Source organism: Carassius auratus, chromosome 13, assembly GCF_003368295.1.
Source record: "Carassius auratus strain Wakin chromosome 13, ASM336829v1, whole genome shotgun sequence".
Taxonomy (NCBI): Eukaryota; Metazoa; Chordata; class Actinopteri; order Cypriniformes; family Cyprinidae; genus Carassius; species Carassius auratus.
Window position 1 is genome coordinate 23,453,065 of NC_039255.1, and position 14,809 is coordinate 23,467,873.

The 14,809-nt window shown below is 39.3% G+C and overlaps 2 protein-coding genes across 5 annotated transcripts in view; one reads left to right on the forward strand and one right to left on the reverse strand.

Moving 5' to 3' along the window:
* Positions 1 to 1,491: 1,491 nt before the first annotated feature.
* LOC113113059 (tubulin alpha-8 chain) lies at positions 1,492 to 3,360 on the forward strand. The gene is made up of 5 exons (XM_026279207.1): positions 1,492 to 1,510; positions 1,588 to 1,641; positions 1,749 to 1,968; positions 2,046 to 2,194; positions 2,342 to 3,360. The coding sequence occupies exons 2-5, from the start codon at positions 1,639 to 1,641 to the stop codon at positions 3,317 to 3,319; spliced, it is 1,350 nt and encodes a 449-aa protein (XP_026134992.1). The 5' UTR covers positions 1,492 to 1,510; positions 1,588 to 1,638; the 3' UTR covers positions 3,320 to 3,360.
* A 960-nt stretch (positions 3,361 to 4,320) lies between these two features.
* The window catches only part of LOC113113060 (cullin-9-like), a 61,158-nt gene continuing 50,669 nt past the window's right edge, over positions 4,321 to 14,809 (reverse strand). For 3 of the 4 annotated variants that reach the window (XM_026279211.1, XM_026279210.1, XM_026279209.1), the window contains 9 exons: positions 14,576 to 14,740; positions 10,941 to 11,104; positions 10,741 to 10,834; positions 9,900 to 9,974; positions 9,712 to 9,822; positions 9,501 to 9,618; positions 5,878 to 6,011; positions 5,689 to 5,780; positions 4,321 to 5,598 (listed from right to left, as the gene is read on the reverse strand). In XM_026279211.1, the coding sequence (XP_026134996.1) occupies positions 5,379 to 5,598; positions 5,689 to 5,780; positions 5,878 to 6,011; positions 9,501 to 9,618; positions 9,712 to 9,822; positions 9,900 to 9,974; positions 10,741 to 10,834; positions 10,941 to 11,104; positions 14,576 to 14,740 (1,173 nt within the window). In that variant the 3' untranslated portion in view covers positions 4,321 to 5,378. Of the gene's footprint in view, positions 5,599 to 5,688; positions 5,781 to 5,877; positions 6,012 to 9,500; positions 9,619 to 9,711; positions 9,823 to 9,899; positions 9,975 to 10,740; positions 10,835 to 10,940; positions 11,105 to 13,792; positions 13,998 to 14,575; positions 14,741 to 14,809 lie in introns of those variants that run through there. The other variant, XM_026279212.1, reaches the window with a different exon arrangement.

Here is a 14,809-nt window from a genome sequence, read left to right on the forward strand (position 1 = left end):
TTGACAGGACCGGGCTAATATGGTCATACTTCCTGGTTCTAGTAAGAACTGCTGCATTTTGGACTAGCTGTAGTTTGTTTACTAAGCGTGCAGTACAACAACCCAATAAAGCATTACAATAATCTAACCTTGAGGTCATAAATTCATGGATTAACATTTCTGCATTTGACATTGAGAGCATAGGCCATAATTTAGATCTATTTTTGAGATGGAAAAATGCAGTTTTACAAATGCTAGAATCGTGGCTTTCTAAGGAAAGATTGCGATCAAATAGCACACCTAGGTTCCTAACTAATGACGAAGAATTGACAGAGAAGCCACCCAGTCTTAGACAGTGTTCTAGGTTATTACATGCAGAGTTTTTAGGTCCTATAATTAACACCTCTGTTTTTTCAGAATTTAGCAGTAAGAAATTACTCGTCATCCAGTTTTTTATATCGACTATGCATTCCATTAGTTTTTCAAATTGGTGTGTTTCACCGGGCCACGAAAAATATAGAGCTGAGTCTCATCAGCATAACAGTGAAAGGTAACACCATGTTTCCTGACGATATCTCCCAAGGGTAACATATAAAGCTTGAAGAGTAGGGGCCCTAGTACTGAGCCTTGAGGTACTCCATACTGCACTTGTGATCGATATGATACATCTTCATTCACTGCTACGAACTGATGGCGGTCATATAAGTACGATTTAAACCATGATAATGCACTTCTGTTAATGCCAACAAAATGGTCAAGTCTTTGCAAAAGAATGTTGTGGTCAATTGGGTCAAACGCAGCACTAAGATACAATAGAGCTAATAGAGGGATACAACCACGATCAGATGATAAGAGCAGGTCATTTGTAACTCTAAGGAGAGCAGTCTCAGTACTATGATACGGTCTAAATTCTGACTTAAAATCCTCACTGATACCATTTTTTTCTAAGAAGGAATATAATTGTGAGGATACCACCTTTTCTAGTATCTTGGACAGAAAAGGGAGATTCAAGATTGGTCTATAATTAACTAGTTATTTGGGGTCAAGTTGTAGTTTTTTGATGAGAGGCTTAATAACAGCCAGTTTGAAGGTTTTGGGGGCATATCCTAATGACAATGAGGAATTAATAATAGTCAGAAGAGGTTCTATGACTTCTGGAAGCACCTCTTTTAGGAGCTTAGATGGTATAGGGTCTAACATACATGTTGTTGGTTTACAAATGAAGATGTCCCCAAATGGAGGTTTTTGGCAATTTTGTCAGTTTTTGCTTACTTTTAAATACACTACAAATGTGTATTTTTGTGTCATTGAGAGTTCGTAATCATATTTTAATATTGAATTAAGCAAGTCCTTTTTAAGATCTGCTTGTAGTAGGCCTACCACAAACTATTTTGATTATTTTTCAATTGAGCTTGTTCTGTTTTGAATCCGCAGGGCTTGTTTTCTCAGATAGTTCATTAAGAGCCACACCCTTCTAATCTGAGGCCAGTATAAATCAAGATCAGGTGCGTGGCTTGGTGTTGCTGTGGAGGTAAGCTGGTTTCTCTTACAATGTTTAATTACTCTAGGTAATAAGGTTGGTTTGAACAAATGTCTTCATTTTCATAGGGTTTTTTAAGGCTCTGAATTAATTCCTGCTTGCTGTGGTATTTGAGTAAAATGGTGAGATTACTGATTATGATTTTCACTGGATTTTTGTTCTTATGTAAACCTTTTACTACAGTTGTGGCTTGACGTGTGCTTGTGTTTTGTTTTTTTAAACAAACCAGAGGGAGTGTATTTCCATACATATTGGTCAAGCAGGTATCCAGATGGGTAACTCCTGCTGGGAGCTGTATTGTTTGGAGCACAACTTCCAACCAGATGGGACTGTTGTTGGTGATGGCAGCACTTTGGCCGACTCCTCTTTTGGCACTTTCTTCAGTGAAACTGGTGCTGGGAAATATGTTCCTCGTGCAGTTTTCATTGATCTAGAGCCAACAGTCGTTGGTAAGCCTGAACTCCCTTTTGTGTGTGTGTGCATTTCTGCTGAAACCGCATAGTAGTTCCTTCTGTTTGACCTTCAGATGAGATCCGTAATGGACACTATCGACAGCTGTACCATCCCGAGCAACTCATCAGTGGCAAAGAGGATGCTGCCAATAATTATGCTCGAGGTCACTATACCATTGGCAAAGAGATCGTAGACTCTGTGCTAGACCGGATGCGCAAAATGGTGAGTTTACACTTGCAAAAAAAAGTTCCTTAACATCCATGAAAAAGGTTGTCTAATCTTCATTAAGAATGCATCAGAGTTCTTTGGGGAACTGAAATATGAAGAATTCCTGGCTGGATCTGAGTCCTCTCACTTTTCTCTCTGTAGGCGGACCAGTGCACTGGTCTTCAGGGGTTCCTGATCTTCCACAGTTTTGGTGGTGGAACAGGCTCTGGTTTCACTTCTCTACTGATGGAGCGACTGTCTGTCGACTATGGTAAAAAGTCAAAGCTGGAGTTCTCCGTATACCCAGCCCCGCAAGTCAGCACTGCTGTGGTGGAGCCCTACAACTCCATCCTTACAACCCACACTACTCTGGAGCACTCCGACTGCTCCTTCATGGTGGATAACGAAGCCATTTTTGACATCTGTAAGCGGAACCTCGATATTGAACGCCCCTCCTACACCAACCTAAACCGGCTGATCGCCCAGATCGTGTCCTCCATCACCGCATCACTGCGCTTCGATGGAGCCCTAAATGTGGACCTTACGGAGTTCCAGACCAACCTGGTCCCATACCCACGCATCCACTTCCCGCTGGTCACCTACGCTCCTATCATTTCAGCCGAGAAGGCCTACCATGAGCAGCTCTCCGTACCAGAAATCACCAATGCCTGCTTTGAGCCAGCAAACCAGATGGTGAAGTGCGACCCTCGCCGTGGAAAGTACATGGCCTGTTGTTTGCTGTACCGTGGTGATGTGGTTCCTAAAGATGTGAACGCCGCCATAGCCAACATCAAGACACGTCGCTCCATCCAGTTTGTAGACTGGTGTCCCACAGGGTTCAAGGTTGGCATCAACTACCAGCCACCCACCGTTGTCCCAGGAGGGGATCTGGCCAAGGTGCAGAGGGCTGTCTGCATGCTGAGCAACACCACTGCGATTGCAGAGGCCTGGAGCCGCCTGGACCATAAGTTTGACCTGATGTATGCAAAGAGGGCTTTTGTGCACTGGTACGTGGGTGAAGGGATGGAGGAAGGGGAGTTCTCTGAGGCCCGAGAGGACATGGCTGCCCTGGAGAAGGACTACGAGGAGGTTGGTGCTGATTCCACAGAGGACTGTGGGGAGGATGAAGAGGAGTATTGAGCATTTAAATCTAGGAGTAAATAAACTTAAAAGCATCTGAACTTGTTTGGTTATTTTGACACTTCCGTCATCTTGTTTGTGTTTGAGCTGCCAATGGTGAGGTATCTTCCTGAGATTTTAAAAATATGTAGTTCTGCTGTAAGGCTAAAATTTTAGGGTGCATCCTGAAACCCCTAATTCTGCAGCTTAGTTTAGCAAAGGCAGCGGAAACGAAGCTTTCCAGTCTCTGGTTCAACTTTTACCAAGTATGTGAATCTGCTGAAGTAAACGCTGCAGACATCTAGATCTTACAGGATGTTCTTTGCTAGAATCTGCTTTCCATCTGAAGTGCAAAATTCTTCAGGTTCTCAGGACTTAATCCTGATCATGCGGATCCCTTGCAATAGAAGTTTTACTTGTCCTGAAAATAGTGAACGCAAGGTTTTTTTTTTTTTTTTTTTACCGGTATGAAGACTTGATTATGCCACACAATTCTGCTGTTAATCTACAGATATTAAGGTTTCCTTTAAACTGCACCCATTCACTTTTCACCTCACCGCACTTTAAAACCCAAATTTAAATATTTACTTTTAGATGTTATTTGTCAGTTTTAAAATTTATATTGACGACAGAAGTGCAAAAAAACTGCAACCGTTGAGTGCATTGTGGCCAACTGGCCATGCCATACTTTTTTCAATTTATAAAAAAAAAAAATTGTGCATTAAGTGTGTGGATTGGGACACCCATCCACAGTGATTGGTAACCTTAACAGTTTGGTGAAGTGCCTATGGCAATGATCTGAATCTTATACTTCTGGGGATCCTGTGGCAACTGGCATTGAGAAGAATTGAAACCCTAATGAATAATATAAAAAGGTTTTGAAAGTTGAACTACTAAAGGGACATTCACAAAGCATGCTACCTAACATTTAAATAAATGGAGTGCAGTAGAACAGATGATTTCGGGGAGCTTTTCTTTGGCTACTGTTGCAAACAAATTCAAACCAAAAAAAACACAGACTCTTCATTTGAAGAAAAGCATTTATTTTGTGAGCAGAAGTTGAGCAACTTTTAAGTTGAACAGAGAAAACATTTCAGGAGATGGACCGTCTATGAATATATAGATATCTTAATTCAAAACTGGACTTTTGAAGATATTTCATATCCCCATCTTTATACAAGTGCACCTAAACGTCAAAAATTCTTAACTTTTTTTTTGTTGTTGTTGAGGAAGAGACAAAGCGATTTAGGTATGTTTTGCTTAGCAAATAATGTAACGAGCTACAATACTTTTATATATTTATTGCCATAACATCTTAATGAGACAGGATAAAGTAAAATGTTTATGTTTGTAGAATCCCGGTGCCTGACACTGAAGCACCATCTCGTCATGGACTGATGTTTGACAGACAAGTCATTTTTCATGCAGCCCTTAAACACAGAAGCAAATGTTTGAATGTTTTTTTCTTTCTTCAAAATCTTTGCAAATACTTCCAAACGCTTACAATCATTCAAATGGTGATCAACAAACCTAAATGTCATATATGAAGGCATTTAAAGGAATTGAATTTAAAATGGAATAAAGGCAAGTACTTTTGGTATTCAAACTAAATACACAATGCCGACATCTTTGACCAGAAAAAAAATAAAATAAAAAGGCTTTCTTAATGTTTACGCATCCCTTCCTTTTTAATTTTTGACCAAAAAATGTAAGTTGTTAATAACAAAACTATAAACAGTTTCAAAAAGATAATACCTCTACAATGTAACAATTAAGATCCTTCACTGAACTTAAAGTACCCTCATCAGCCATGAACGAAGTTACAATTTCGTAAGTTAAAGAAACACTAGCATAAACCTAAATAAATGTGAAATTCCACTTTTGGTGTAACAACTAATTTACGCTTGGGCTCAAAGTAGGTGCTAAGTGCAAAGCAAAGAGCACGTAACAGAGAAACTTACTCCAAACTCTGGATTTATAGAAATGGATTCATTTCTTTCTTGTATGGGTGTGGTTTTTGTAGTGTCTACTTTTACACTGGTAGACATCGCATAAGCATTGTGTATCAGTCTCAGGTAATTTAGTCGAAAGGGCTGAAGTCCCTCTCCAAGTTTTCAGATTCATCATCATCAGAAAAAAAGTCATCGTCATCTATGTCTTCCTCATCGTAATCCTCGTGCCATTCTGGAACGTATTCATCGTCATACTCGTCATCCTCCTCTGCTTCATCACCAGGGTCCTCGCCGGCGTAGTTGTTGTTGTCAGAGTCTCCAGACTCAGAGCCTCCATCAGATTTGGACCTAAAAAAAAAAAAAAAAAAACGAAAACTTGTACATTTCAAGATTGGTCAGAAGTCAGTTGTGCTTCTCTGTAAACGTGTGGCTGCTCACTCTTTGTTGGCGTCTGTGTGGTTCGCCAGATTTGAAGCCTGTGCGGTGTCCTGGTCTGGCCCAGTCTTGGACTGATATCCCACACGGAAGTCCTGCCAAAGAACACGATTTGTCCCAGATGGTCAAATGTGTGCTTTGAACTTCTAATAAACTAATAAACAACCCCAAAGAGTACAGAAGTAGATTTACCTGAGTGGAGTGCTGGAGGATGGCCACAAGACGCTCCTGAATCCGGCGAATGAGCTCCAGGCCAGTGTTTAGGTGTTCAGGTTTTAGGAGTCGGACACAGGATGCAATATCAGTGCACTGCAGCAGTGTCTCCTCTGAAACCAAAATCACAACTCATTTTATCATCATATAGCCAGTGCATCAGAACTAAACATCACTGGGTTGGAGCATGAGAGTCAAAAACAGGTTTTGGAAGTAAACATCCCATTCGATATACAGGTGCTGGTCATATAATTAGAATATCATCAAAAAGTTGATTTCACTAATTCCATTCAAAAAGTGAAACTTATATATTATATTCATTCATTACATACAGACTAATATACATTTCAAATGTTTATTTCTTTTAATTTTGATATTTATAACTGACAACTAAGGAAAATCACAAATTCATCAGAAAATTAGAATATTGTGAAAAGGTTCAAAATTGAAGACACCTGGTGCCACACTCTAATCAGCTAATTAACTCAAAACACCTGCAAAGGCCTTTAAATGATCTCTCAGTCTAGTTTTGTAGGCTACACAATCATGGGGAAGACTGCTGACTTGACAGTTGTCCAAAAGACGACCATTGACACCTTGCACAAGGAGGGCAAGACACAAAAGGTCATTGCAAAAGATGCTGGATGTTCACAGAGCTCTGTGTACAAGCACATAAATATAGAGGCGAAGGGAAGGAAAAGATGTGGTAGGAAAAATAGGGATAACCTCACCCTGGAGAGGATTGTGAAACAAAACCCATTCAAAAATGTGGGGGAGATTCACAAAGAGTGGACTGCAGCTGGAGTCAGTGCTTCAAGAACCACCACGCACAGACATATACAAGACATGGGTTTCAGCTTCGCATTCCTTGCGTCAAGCCACTCTTGAACAACAGACAGCGTCAGAAGCGACTTGCTTCATAAATGACAGTACTGCTGTTGAGTGGTCCAAAGTAATGTTCTCTGATGAAAGTAAATTTTGCATTTCCTTTGGAAATCAGGGTCCCAGGGTCTGGAGGAAGAGAGGAGAGGAACACAATCCACGTTGCTTGAGGTCCAGTGTAAAGTTTCCACAGTCAGTGATGGTTTGTGGTGTCATGTCATCAGCCGTATACCAGGAAGTTTTAGAGCACTTCATGCTTCCTGCTGCTGACCAACTTTATGGAGATGCAGATTTCATTTTCCAACAGGACTTGGCCCCTGCACACAGTGCCAAAGCTACCAGTACCTGGTTTAAGGACCATGGTTTCCCTGTTCTTAATTGGCCAGCAAACTCGCCTGACCTTAACCCCATAGAAAATCTTTGGGGTATTGTGATAAAGATGTGATATGCCAGACCCAACAATGCAGAAGAGCTGAAGGCCACAATCAGAGCAACCTGGGCTCTCATAACACCTGAGCAGTGCCACAGACTGATCGACTCCATGCCATGCCGCATTGCTGCAGTAATTCAGGCAAAAGGAGTCCCAACTAAGTATTGAGTGCTGTACATGCTCATTCTTTTCACTGTTATACTTTTCAGTTGGCCAAGATTTCTACAAATCCTTTCTTTGTATTGGTCTTAAGTTATATTCAAAATTTCTGAGATACTGTATTTTCCAGACTGTAAGTCGCACTTTTTTATTCATAGTTTGGCTGATCCTGCGACTTATAGTCAGTTGCGACTTATTTATCAAAATTAATTTGACATGAACCAAGAGAAAACATTACCTTCTACAGCCGCGAGAGGGCGCTATATGCTGCTCAGTGCTCCTGTAGTCTACACTGAAAACACAGATATAACACAATACGCCCTCTCGCGGCTGTAGACGGTAATGTTTTCTCTTGGTTCTTAGTTCTAAATAAATGCGACTTGTAGTCCAGTGTGACCTCTATATGTTTTTTTCCTCGTCATGACGTATTTTTGGACTGATGCGACTTAGGTGGCTTAGGTGTGACTTAATAGTCAGAAAAATACGGCACTGAGTTTGGGATTTTCCTTAGTTGTCAGTTATAATCATCAAAATTAAAATAAATAAACTTTTGAAATATATCAGTCTGTGTATAATGAATTAATATAATATACACGTTTCACTCTTCACGTTTCTAGAGAAATAAATCAACTTTTTAATGATATTCTAATTATATGACCAGCACCTGTATAAACCTTTTAAGACCAAGAGCTCAGATGATATGTGCTTCTCTAGATAAACAAAACGAAACATACATACATGAATAATTTGTAGAGATGTTCCGATACCCGGGCTCAGGGTATCGACCGATACCGAGTACTGATCCGATACCTGGGTGTGTATCTGTATATACAGCTGTATATACTACTAGCCCTGTGTAAATTGCTAGAATTATTTTATGGTGTTCTTCAGACTTATCCCTTAATAAAACATGAATAAATACATGGTGAACTACTGTATTACAGTATTTTTATTAACTGACATGAATTTGACAGTAATATTTATTTTCTTAAGCGAAAAAGAACTTCAAATGCAGCCAAAAATCTAACACTGCAAACTAAAAAAAGTATTTTAGTTTTACAATATAACTGTATAAAAAAACTCAAACAAATAAGTCTAGGAATATAAAAAGTGATACATTAATCAGATAATCTCTTTACAACAAATCAAGTAAAAAACAAGCAACCGTCTAGGCATAATTATTATCATCAATAGAGATGTGTATTATTAATATATTGTCAATTTACTCGCGTTAAATGAAACGGTAAATTCTCATGAAGTGACGGTTTATGTGTTCGTGTCCTCATATAGTGACACACGGCAGTGATTACAAAACAGCGAGCTCCCGCACATCTGCGCCCGTCACCCACAGAGATGTAGAATTTGCATGGGTAATATTTAAATAGTATTTTGCAGTTTAATATTCACAGACAATAGTATATTCGGCTACATTCTGGAGCCCCGCGCTTAGACTAACATGGAAGCGACTGAACGCAGCTGCTGGTACCGTATATACTCAAACTTACTACCGGTTCTACAGAGACGCTGGTAACATCACATTTGTACATTTTCAGCACCGACTTGGTAGTGAAGTGGCAGTACTTGTGGCATCCCTAGTCGCTGTTTTACTGTCTGGTTGGTCCAGTCTGAAATACTTTTAAACAGCGGACATACTGCTAACCACTGATCTATAATATAGAAGTGGCTTCACTGTCTGTTGGCAGTTTAGAACGCGATGAGCGATTCAATCATATATAGATCAGGGGTTGCTTGTGGAAACACAGCACAACTTCCTGTGTTTGCAATGCATTCTGAGCAGCGGTCTTGTTTAAGAAAATGGTATCAGATCGGCATATGGGTTCATGTACTCGCCGATGTCAGAATTTGTTGTGGTATCGGTGATATTTCCGATACTAGTATCGGAATCGGAACAACTCTAATAATTTGTTAATAGTTTCTTATCAGAGCTTTTTGGTTTTGCTCAAAGTCTACAACTTTTCACTCCAAAATGTTAAGAAATCCCTGTGAATGGGACAAATCCTTCCAAAAACAAGGCCACTGCAGTGGCTAAAGCTGCAGTCTATTGGTTTCTTTGAAAACATTCCCAAAAGCAATGTCGAGTGGCTGATTGGCAGATTTCCTGATCACCAACCAAGCAGGATCTGCAGGGCATTAGTATGAAGGTCCAGAGCTTCTGTCTGTTGCTCCATCACATCCATCTTCTCTGTGTCCTGGTTGTAATAGCTGTAAACACAGGAGTACGCCAGCACCTACATGACAAATGACACAAACACAGCATTAAGAATAAAAAAAAAAACAACTGGAAATATTAAACAAAAATCAAAGCCATTGAAGATTCCCACCTTTCGAGCTTGGGCAAGAATCTTGCACGCGTCGATCACAAATGTCAAAGATTTCATCTGTAAAGCTTCATTTATAGAAAACACCTTGTTTTCCAGATTGATTGCAAAGTCCTAGGGGAAGCAATAGTCAGACACTAAAAACACACACTAAAAGTTTGAAATGGATGTGATTAATGGCTCCAACAAACCTTGGCTTGATTATGAAATGTGCATCTCTCATTGTAGTCTTGGAACTTCTTCTCTTGCCTTGCAGCTTTGCTGACCTGTGATTGTATATTCATTTACAATTATTATTTACAAAATCCCAATACTCGATTATTTAAAATCAGTGTTTCTGATTTGAAATGTAGGTGCGAAAATTGTAGTTTTTGCAAAACAGTTAAAACATCGTTTCATATTGAATGAATTGGCACAAAACTGTTTGTCCCTTTTGTGTATTACATTTAAGTTAAAATCAGTAGGCAAATATTGCTGTTTATTGCATTTGTGTTAGTGCATATAAAATGAAAAACATTCCTCCTTGTGTTCGGTGAATAAAAGTGTTAGGAATAGGATTATATTGCAATCATTCTTAGTGTAATCAAAATACGAATTAAACTCAATATAGCCATTAATTTATCGACTTATTCTTCCATTATAACCATGTATTTGCCTGTGTATAGAGAACGAAATGTGCAGCCATTCTAAAAAGAGGGTGAAGCTGCACCTCGTATTTTGACATTAGAAAAAATATATACTGAGGCCCCCCTTTTCCACTTAATATAAATCAGGCATCCTGTCTACTTCCTGAAATCAGACTGGAGTCCGCCAAAAAAGATCAAAAGCTGATAAACAATAAGCACATTTATGAAATGTATTGAATATTCCCTAGAGTAGAGCATATGGAAAACTGTATGCAATCTGTGTAAAGAGTGTGCAGACACAAACTCGCTCAGCTTCATTAACTCTGATAATAATGTCTACTGTATCTTCTCAAGACTTCGAGGGTGATTTCTCACAGAAGCCACCACATCTTCTTAAGACACTTACCATGGCTGAGCAGTTGTAATAATCTTTATGTGTTGGCTTCCACGGCTTCAGGCACCTCCAGCAAAATCCATGATTACACTTGGCGCACGTCATACTACACAGAGAAAAAGATATAAGGCATGCATTTAGTATTAAAGTTAACTGATCCAGGTTTCATTAGTTGAAAGATAAATGCGAGACATTTGCGCATGCACACTCACTGCAAGCAACCCTCGTTCTTCTCGATCTGGGCCTGGCAGCTGGGGCATCGTTTGGATATAAGTTTGGCCAGATGTTTACTCTGTGCTTCCATACTCATTCCCTCGTAGTAGCCTCCATCATCCATCCACTGAGACATGTGACTGCAGCTGGCTGGGTAGTGCGCCTGATGAACGGACAAGAGAGATTACTGAAGCATGCCTCTAGATGACGCAGCACTGAACCGGAGGAAACAGAGCTGGGAGTAACTGATTACATCTGGATTACCTAATCAGACTCCAAAAATTAAGTACTTGTAACTAGATTAAACAGAATTAAAAAAAATACTCAAAATCAGACTTGTTAATTGATTACATGTCAGTATTAAATATTTTTATAATTAAGTATCACATTTGCATGTTCACGGTTCTCTGACATTGGTTAATGATCATCAGATGGCATGCAGGTAAACAAATAAAAATAAAGTGTAGTGTAAATTTTGTCATTCACACTTTTAAATACATTTTAGCTTTTCTATAATAAACTATAGTAAAAATGATTTTACTATGATTACTTAGAGCAGCAGCAAGAGTGTAAGTTTGTCATGGCAAACCGATACATTTACTCGATACCTTTGAATTACTTGCGCTATGTCTATTTATACAGAGCTATAATAAACGCGTTGAAAATAACTCACTATAGACACTTTTGTCAACAATGTCAAAGTAGGCTTTTATTAAACAAATCAAGGAGTGAAGATCTCACCCACTGCTTTAAAACAGATATCTGTCCGACATGACTCAAGTTAAACACACAATAGTAGACACACAAACACTTCACAGCCTTTTTAGTAAATCTTACTGAAAATGGCTGATTGTTTATAATATAAAATCTACGGCTCGCTTCTGTTTTGTGTAACTCGAATATAATTTGGTGTAAATAGTCCTCCTCCTGAAATGCTGAACACCCAGCCGCTATCAGAGCGTCCTGCAGATCACCTTTATGAGACCGTCCGGGTCTGGAGACATCAAGCATGGCGTCAGCCCCGGACTTTATTTTGGTTAGGGCCAGATTTCTCTGCAGTTTTTGTACAATGTGAAAAATGCTGAATATCCATTCATGCCATGCAACATGAAAGCAGTATATACTATAGGCTATTATTCGCCAATATATATATATATATATATATATATATATATATATATATATATATATATATATATATATATATATGGATTTTGTTAGTTTTCTTGTAAGGATGTTTTAATATTGCTCACTTTGGCTGAATGTGTTCGATAAAGCCGAGCTTTAACATTCAGAAATCCTACCCAAATTCATTAAACTAATATACACTGGTTATTTTACCTGAAAATAAATTTGCCTGAAGTGCATGATATCAAAATGTTTATTGGTATATACCAAGCGGCAACCATCTGCGCTCTCTCGTGAAACCCTCACGGAAGTGACTAAAACTGTAATTCATTGACTGGCTGCTTGAGGCTGGCTGCAAAAGGGAGTCAATCCCATAGACTCCCCATGTTAAATTGACCAACTTTACAGCAGAAAAAAACATGTTTACAGCCTGATGCAAAAAAATGGTTTTGGTCTATATAGCTAATTTCGCCCTTCATGACAACTGTGAGGGGGGATAATTTTTTTATAACTCATCCGTTTAAATTATATTAAGCCTTAAAGTTCTGCATAATTAAGGGCGTGGCCACTTGAGTGACAGGTGGAATGACGTTCTGGTCACCACCATTAATCAACCAGTCCCGCTTCCTTACCCATTTCCGATTATCCGTGAGAGACTCCACCCACTTTGAGCTTCAAAAATGCTCTTCAGAAACCTACGGGTGACGTCACGGACACTACGTCCATGTTTTTATAGTCTATGGTATATACCTTGCAAATAACTTTTCAAATTGAAAAATTACAGCTGGGACTTAAATTGAACAGAAATAAAGGTTAAAGAAGTAAAATAAATGTAAATATTTTGAATAAAAAGAAAAAAGAAATAAAACAAGCATCAGTTATACAGCGGTACTGTGGCTGATGCGTGTCACATGACAAGCAAGACTGTCAAAAGCAGAGACATAATTTATGTGTTCATGACCTTGTAATACTTAATTGGATGATTGCTCTGCGCACTTAAACTCCAATTAGTCCAAAATGCAGCAGCTAGAGTTCTTACTAGAACCAGGAAGTATGACAATATTAGCCCTGTTCTGTCAACACTGCACTGGTTCTCTATCAAACATCGTATCGTTGCTTGGGAGGCAGAGACACTCTGTCAGTTTAAATCTAGATTAAAAGACCCATCTTTTTAATCTGGCTTTACTATAATTCAAATGTTAGGCTACATTAATTTGGTAAACCAGAACCAGGAACACTTTCCATAACACCAGATGTACTCGCTACATCGTTAGAAGAATGGCATCTACGTTAATATTAGTCTGTTTTATTCTTATTCCGAAGTCACTGTAGCCACCAGATCCAGTCTGTATCCAGATCAGAGGGTCACTGCAGTCACCCGGATCCAGTCCAGAGGGTGGATCAGCACCTAGAGACGACCTCTAGACGACCTCACAAGACCACGAGAACCAGACGAGTCCTCTGCTCAATCCGATTTGCGTTGCAGCCTGGAATTTTTTTTTTCCCCATTTCTGTCACCGATTGAGTTTTGGTTCCTTGCCACCGTCTCCTTTGTCATTGTCGGCTTGACTGCACAGACACTATTAGAAGAGAGCTGAACTGAGCTGGACGATGACATCAATGAATCAAGAATATTTTCTGTCCTCTTGCATTATCAGCTCTCATTTTTCATGTTTAACACTGCAAAGCTGCTTTGACACAGTCTGTACTTTATAAAGTGTTGTATAAAAAAAAGGTGACTTGACTACACTCTTAACATCAGTCTGTCAACCATTATAATATGATATTATGATAATGAAGCATTATGTAATGATAGAACTTCTGTAATTAAAATTAAGATTTGGTATAAGTGTATGAATGCATATGTCATTTTAACCGAACTTAGGACTGGTGCTGGTGCTTAAGATATTGTTGATCATTCAGTGTTTCTGTAAAAAACAAGGGAGAAAAATAACTAACAATAATACTGATAAGATAATAATACTACTATGAATTCTACTACTACTAACAATATACAACGCACTAAGGCTTGATGAGCTGCTGGGTTCATGAATATTAATCACGTGGTCAGCGGTCGCTCAAACTGATTTGTTGAAATCATGATCGGGACCGTAATAGATGAGCACCAGCCAATGATATTGCAGCTTGCGCATTAGCTCCGCCCACTATCGGAGAAACCAGTATATCTTCTGCTTGTTCTTAAAAGCTGAACGATTCTAAATGAACTCCGTTATTTTGACCGGAAAGTACAACAAAGAATTATCTTTTACATGTAGCACGTCGATTCAGTGTGGCATGTAAGTCTCTTGCTCTCTCACTCTTTCTGTGCGTGTGTGAGAGTCATATGTGTGTGAGAGTCATATTTGACATATGTGAGTGATATACTCGCATTGTAGAGGATTGATAGGCATCACTTTCTTTACACATATTTTGAGTAGCTCTATACCAGCTATGGTTAGAGATCAGATCATGGTTTAATATTGAGATGAGACATTAGGCAGATTACCTCTGGGAAGTTACAGCTGAAGCAGGAGGACCAGCAGCACTTGGAGCAGGTGCCCATGCTACCGATGTTCTCCTTGCACAGGACCTGGTCACAGCCCTGAGGGTTGGTACACCAGGTCAGGTTGGAGCAGCACTCCACGAAGCCTCGCAGCAGAGCGCTGTCATACTGCAGGAGGAAGCACAGGGTACAAACTCATTCTCTGGTCCCTCAGCCCACTGTGTGTGTGTGTGTGTG

Excerpts from the sequence above, each read along its gene's own strand:
- LOC113113059 (XM_026279207.1), top strand. Across the intron at positions 1,969-2,045 it reads TCTAGAGCCAACAGTCGTTG|ATGAGATCCGTAATGGACAC; the intron begins GTAAGCCTGAAC and ends TTTGACCTTCAG. Across the intron at positions 2,195-2,341 it reads TAGACCGGATGCGCAAAATG|GCGGACCAGTGCACTGGTCT; the intron begins GTGAGTTTACAC and ends TTCTCTCTGTAG.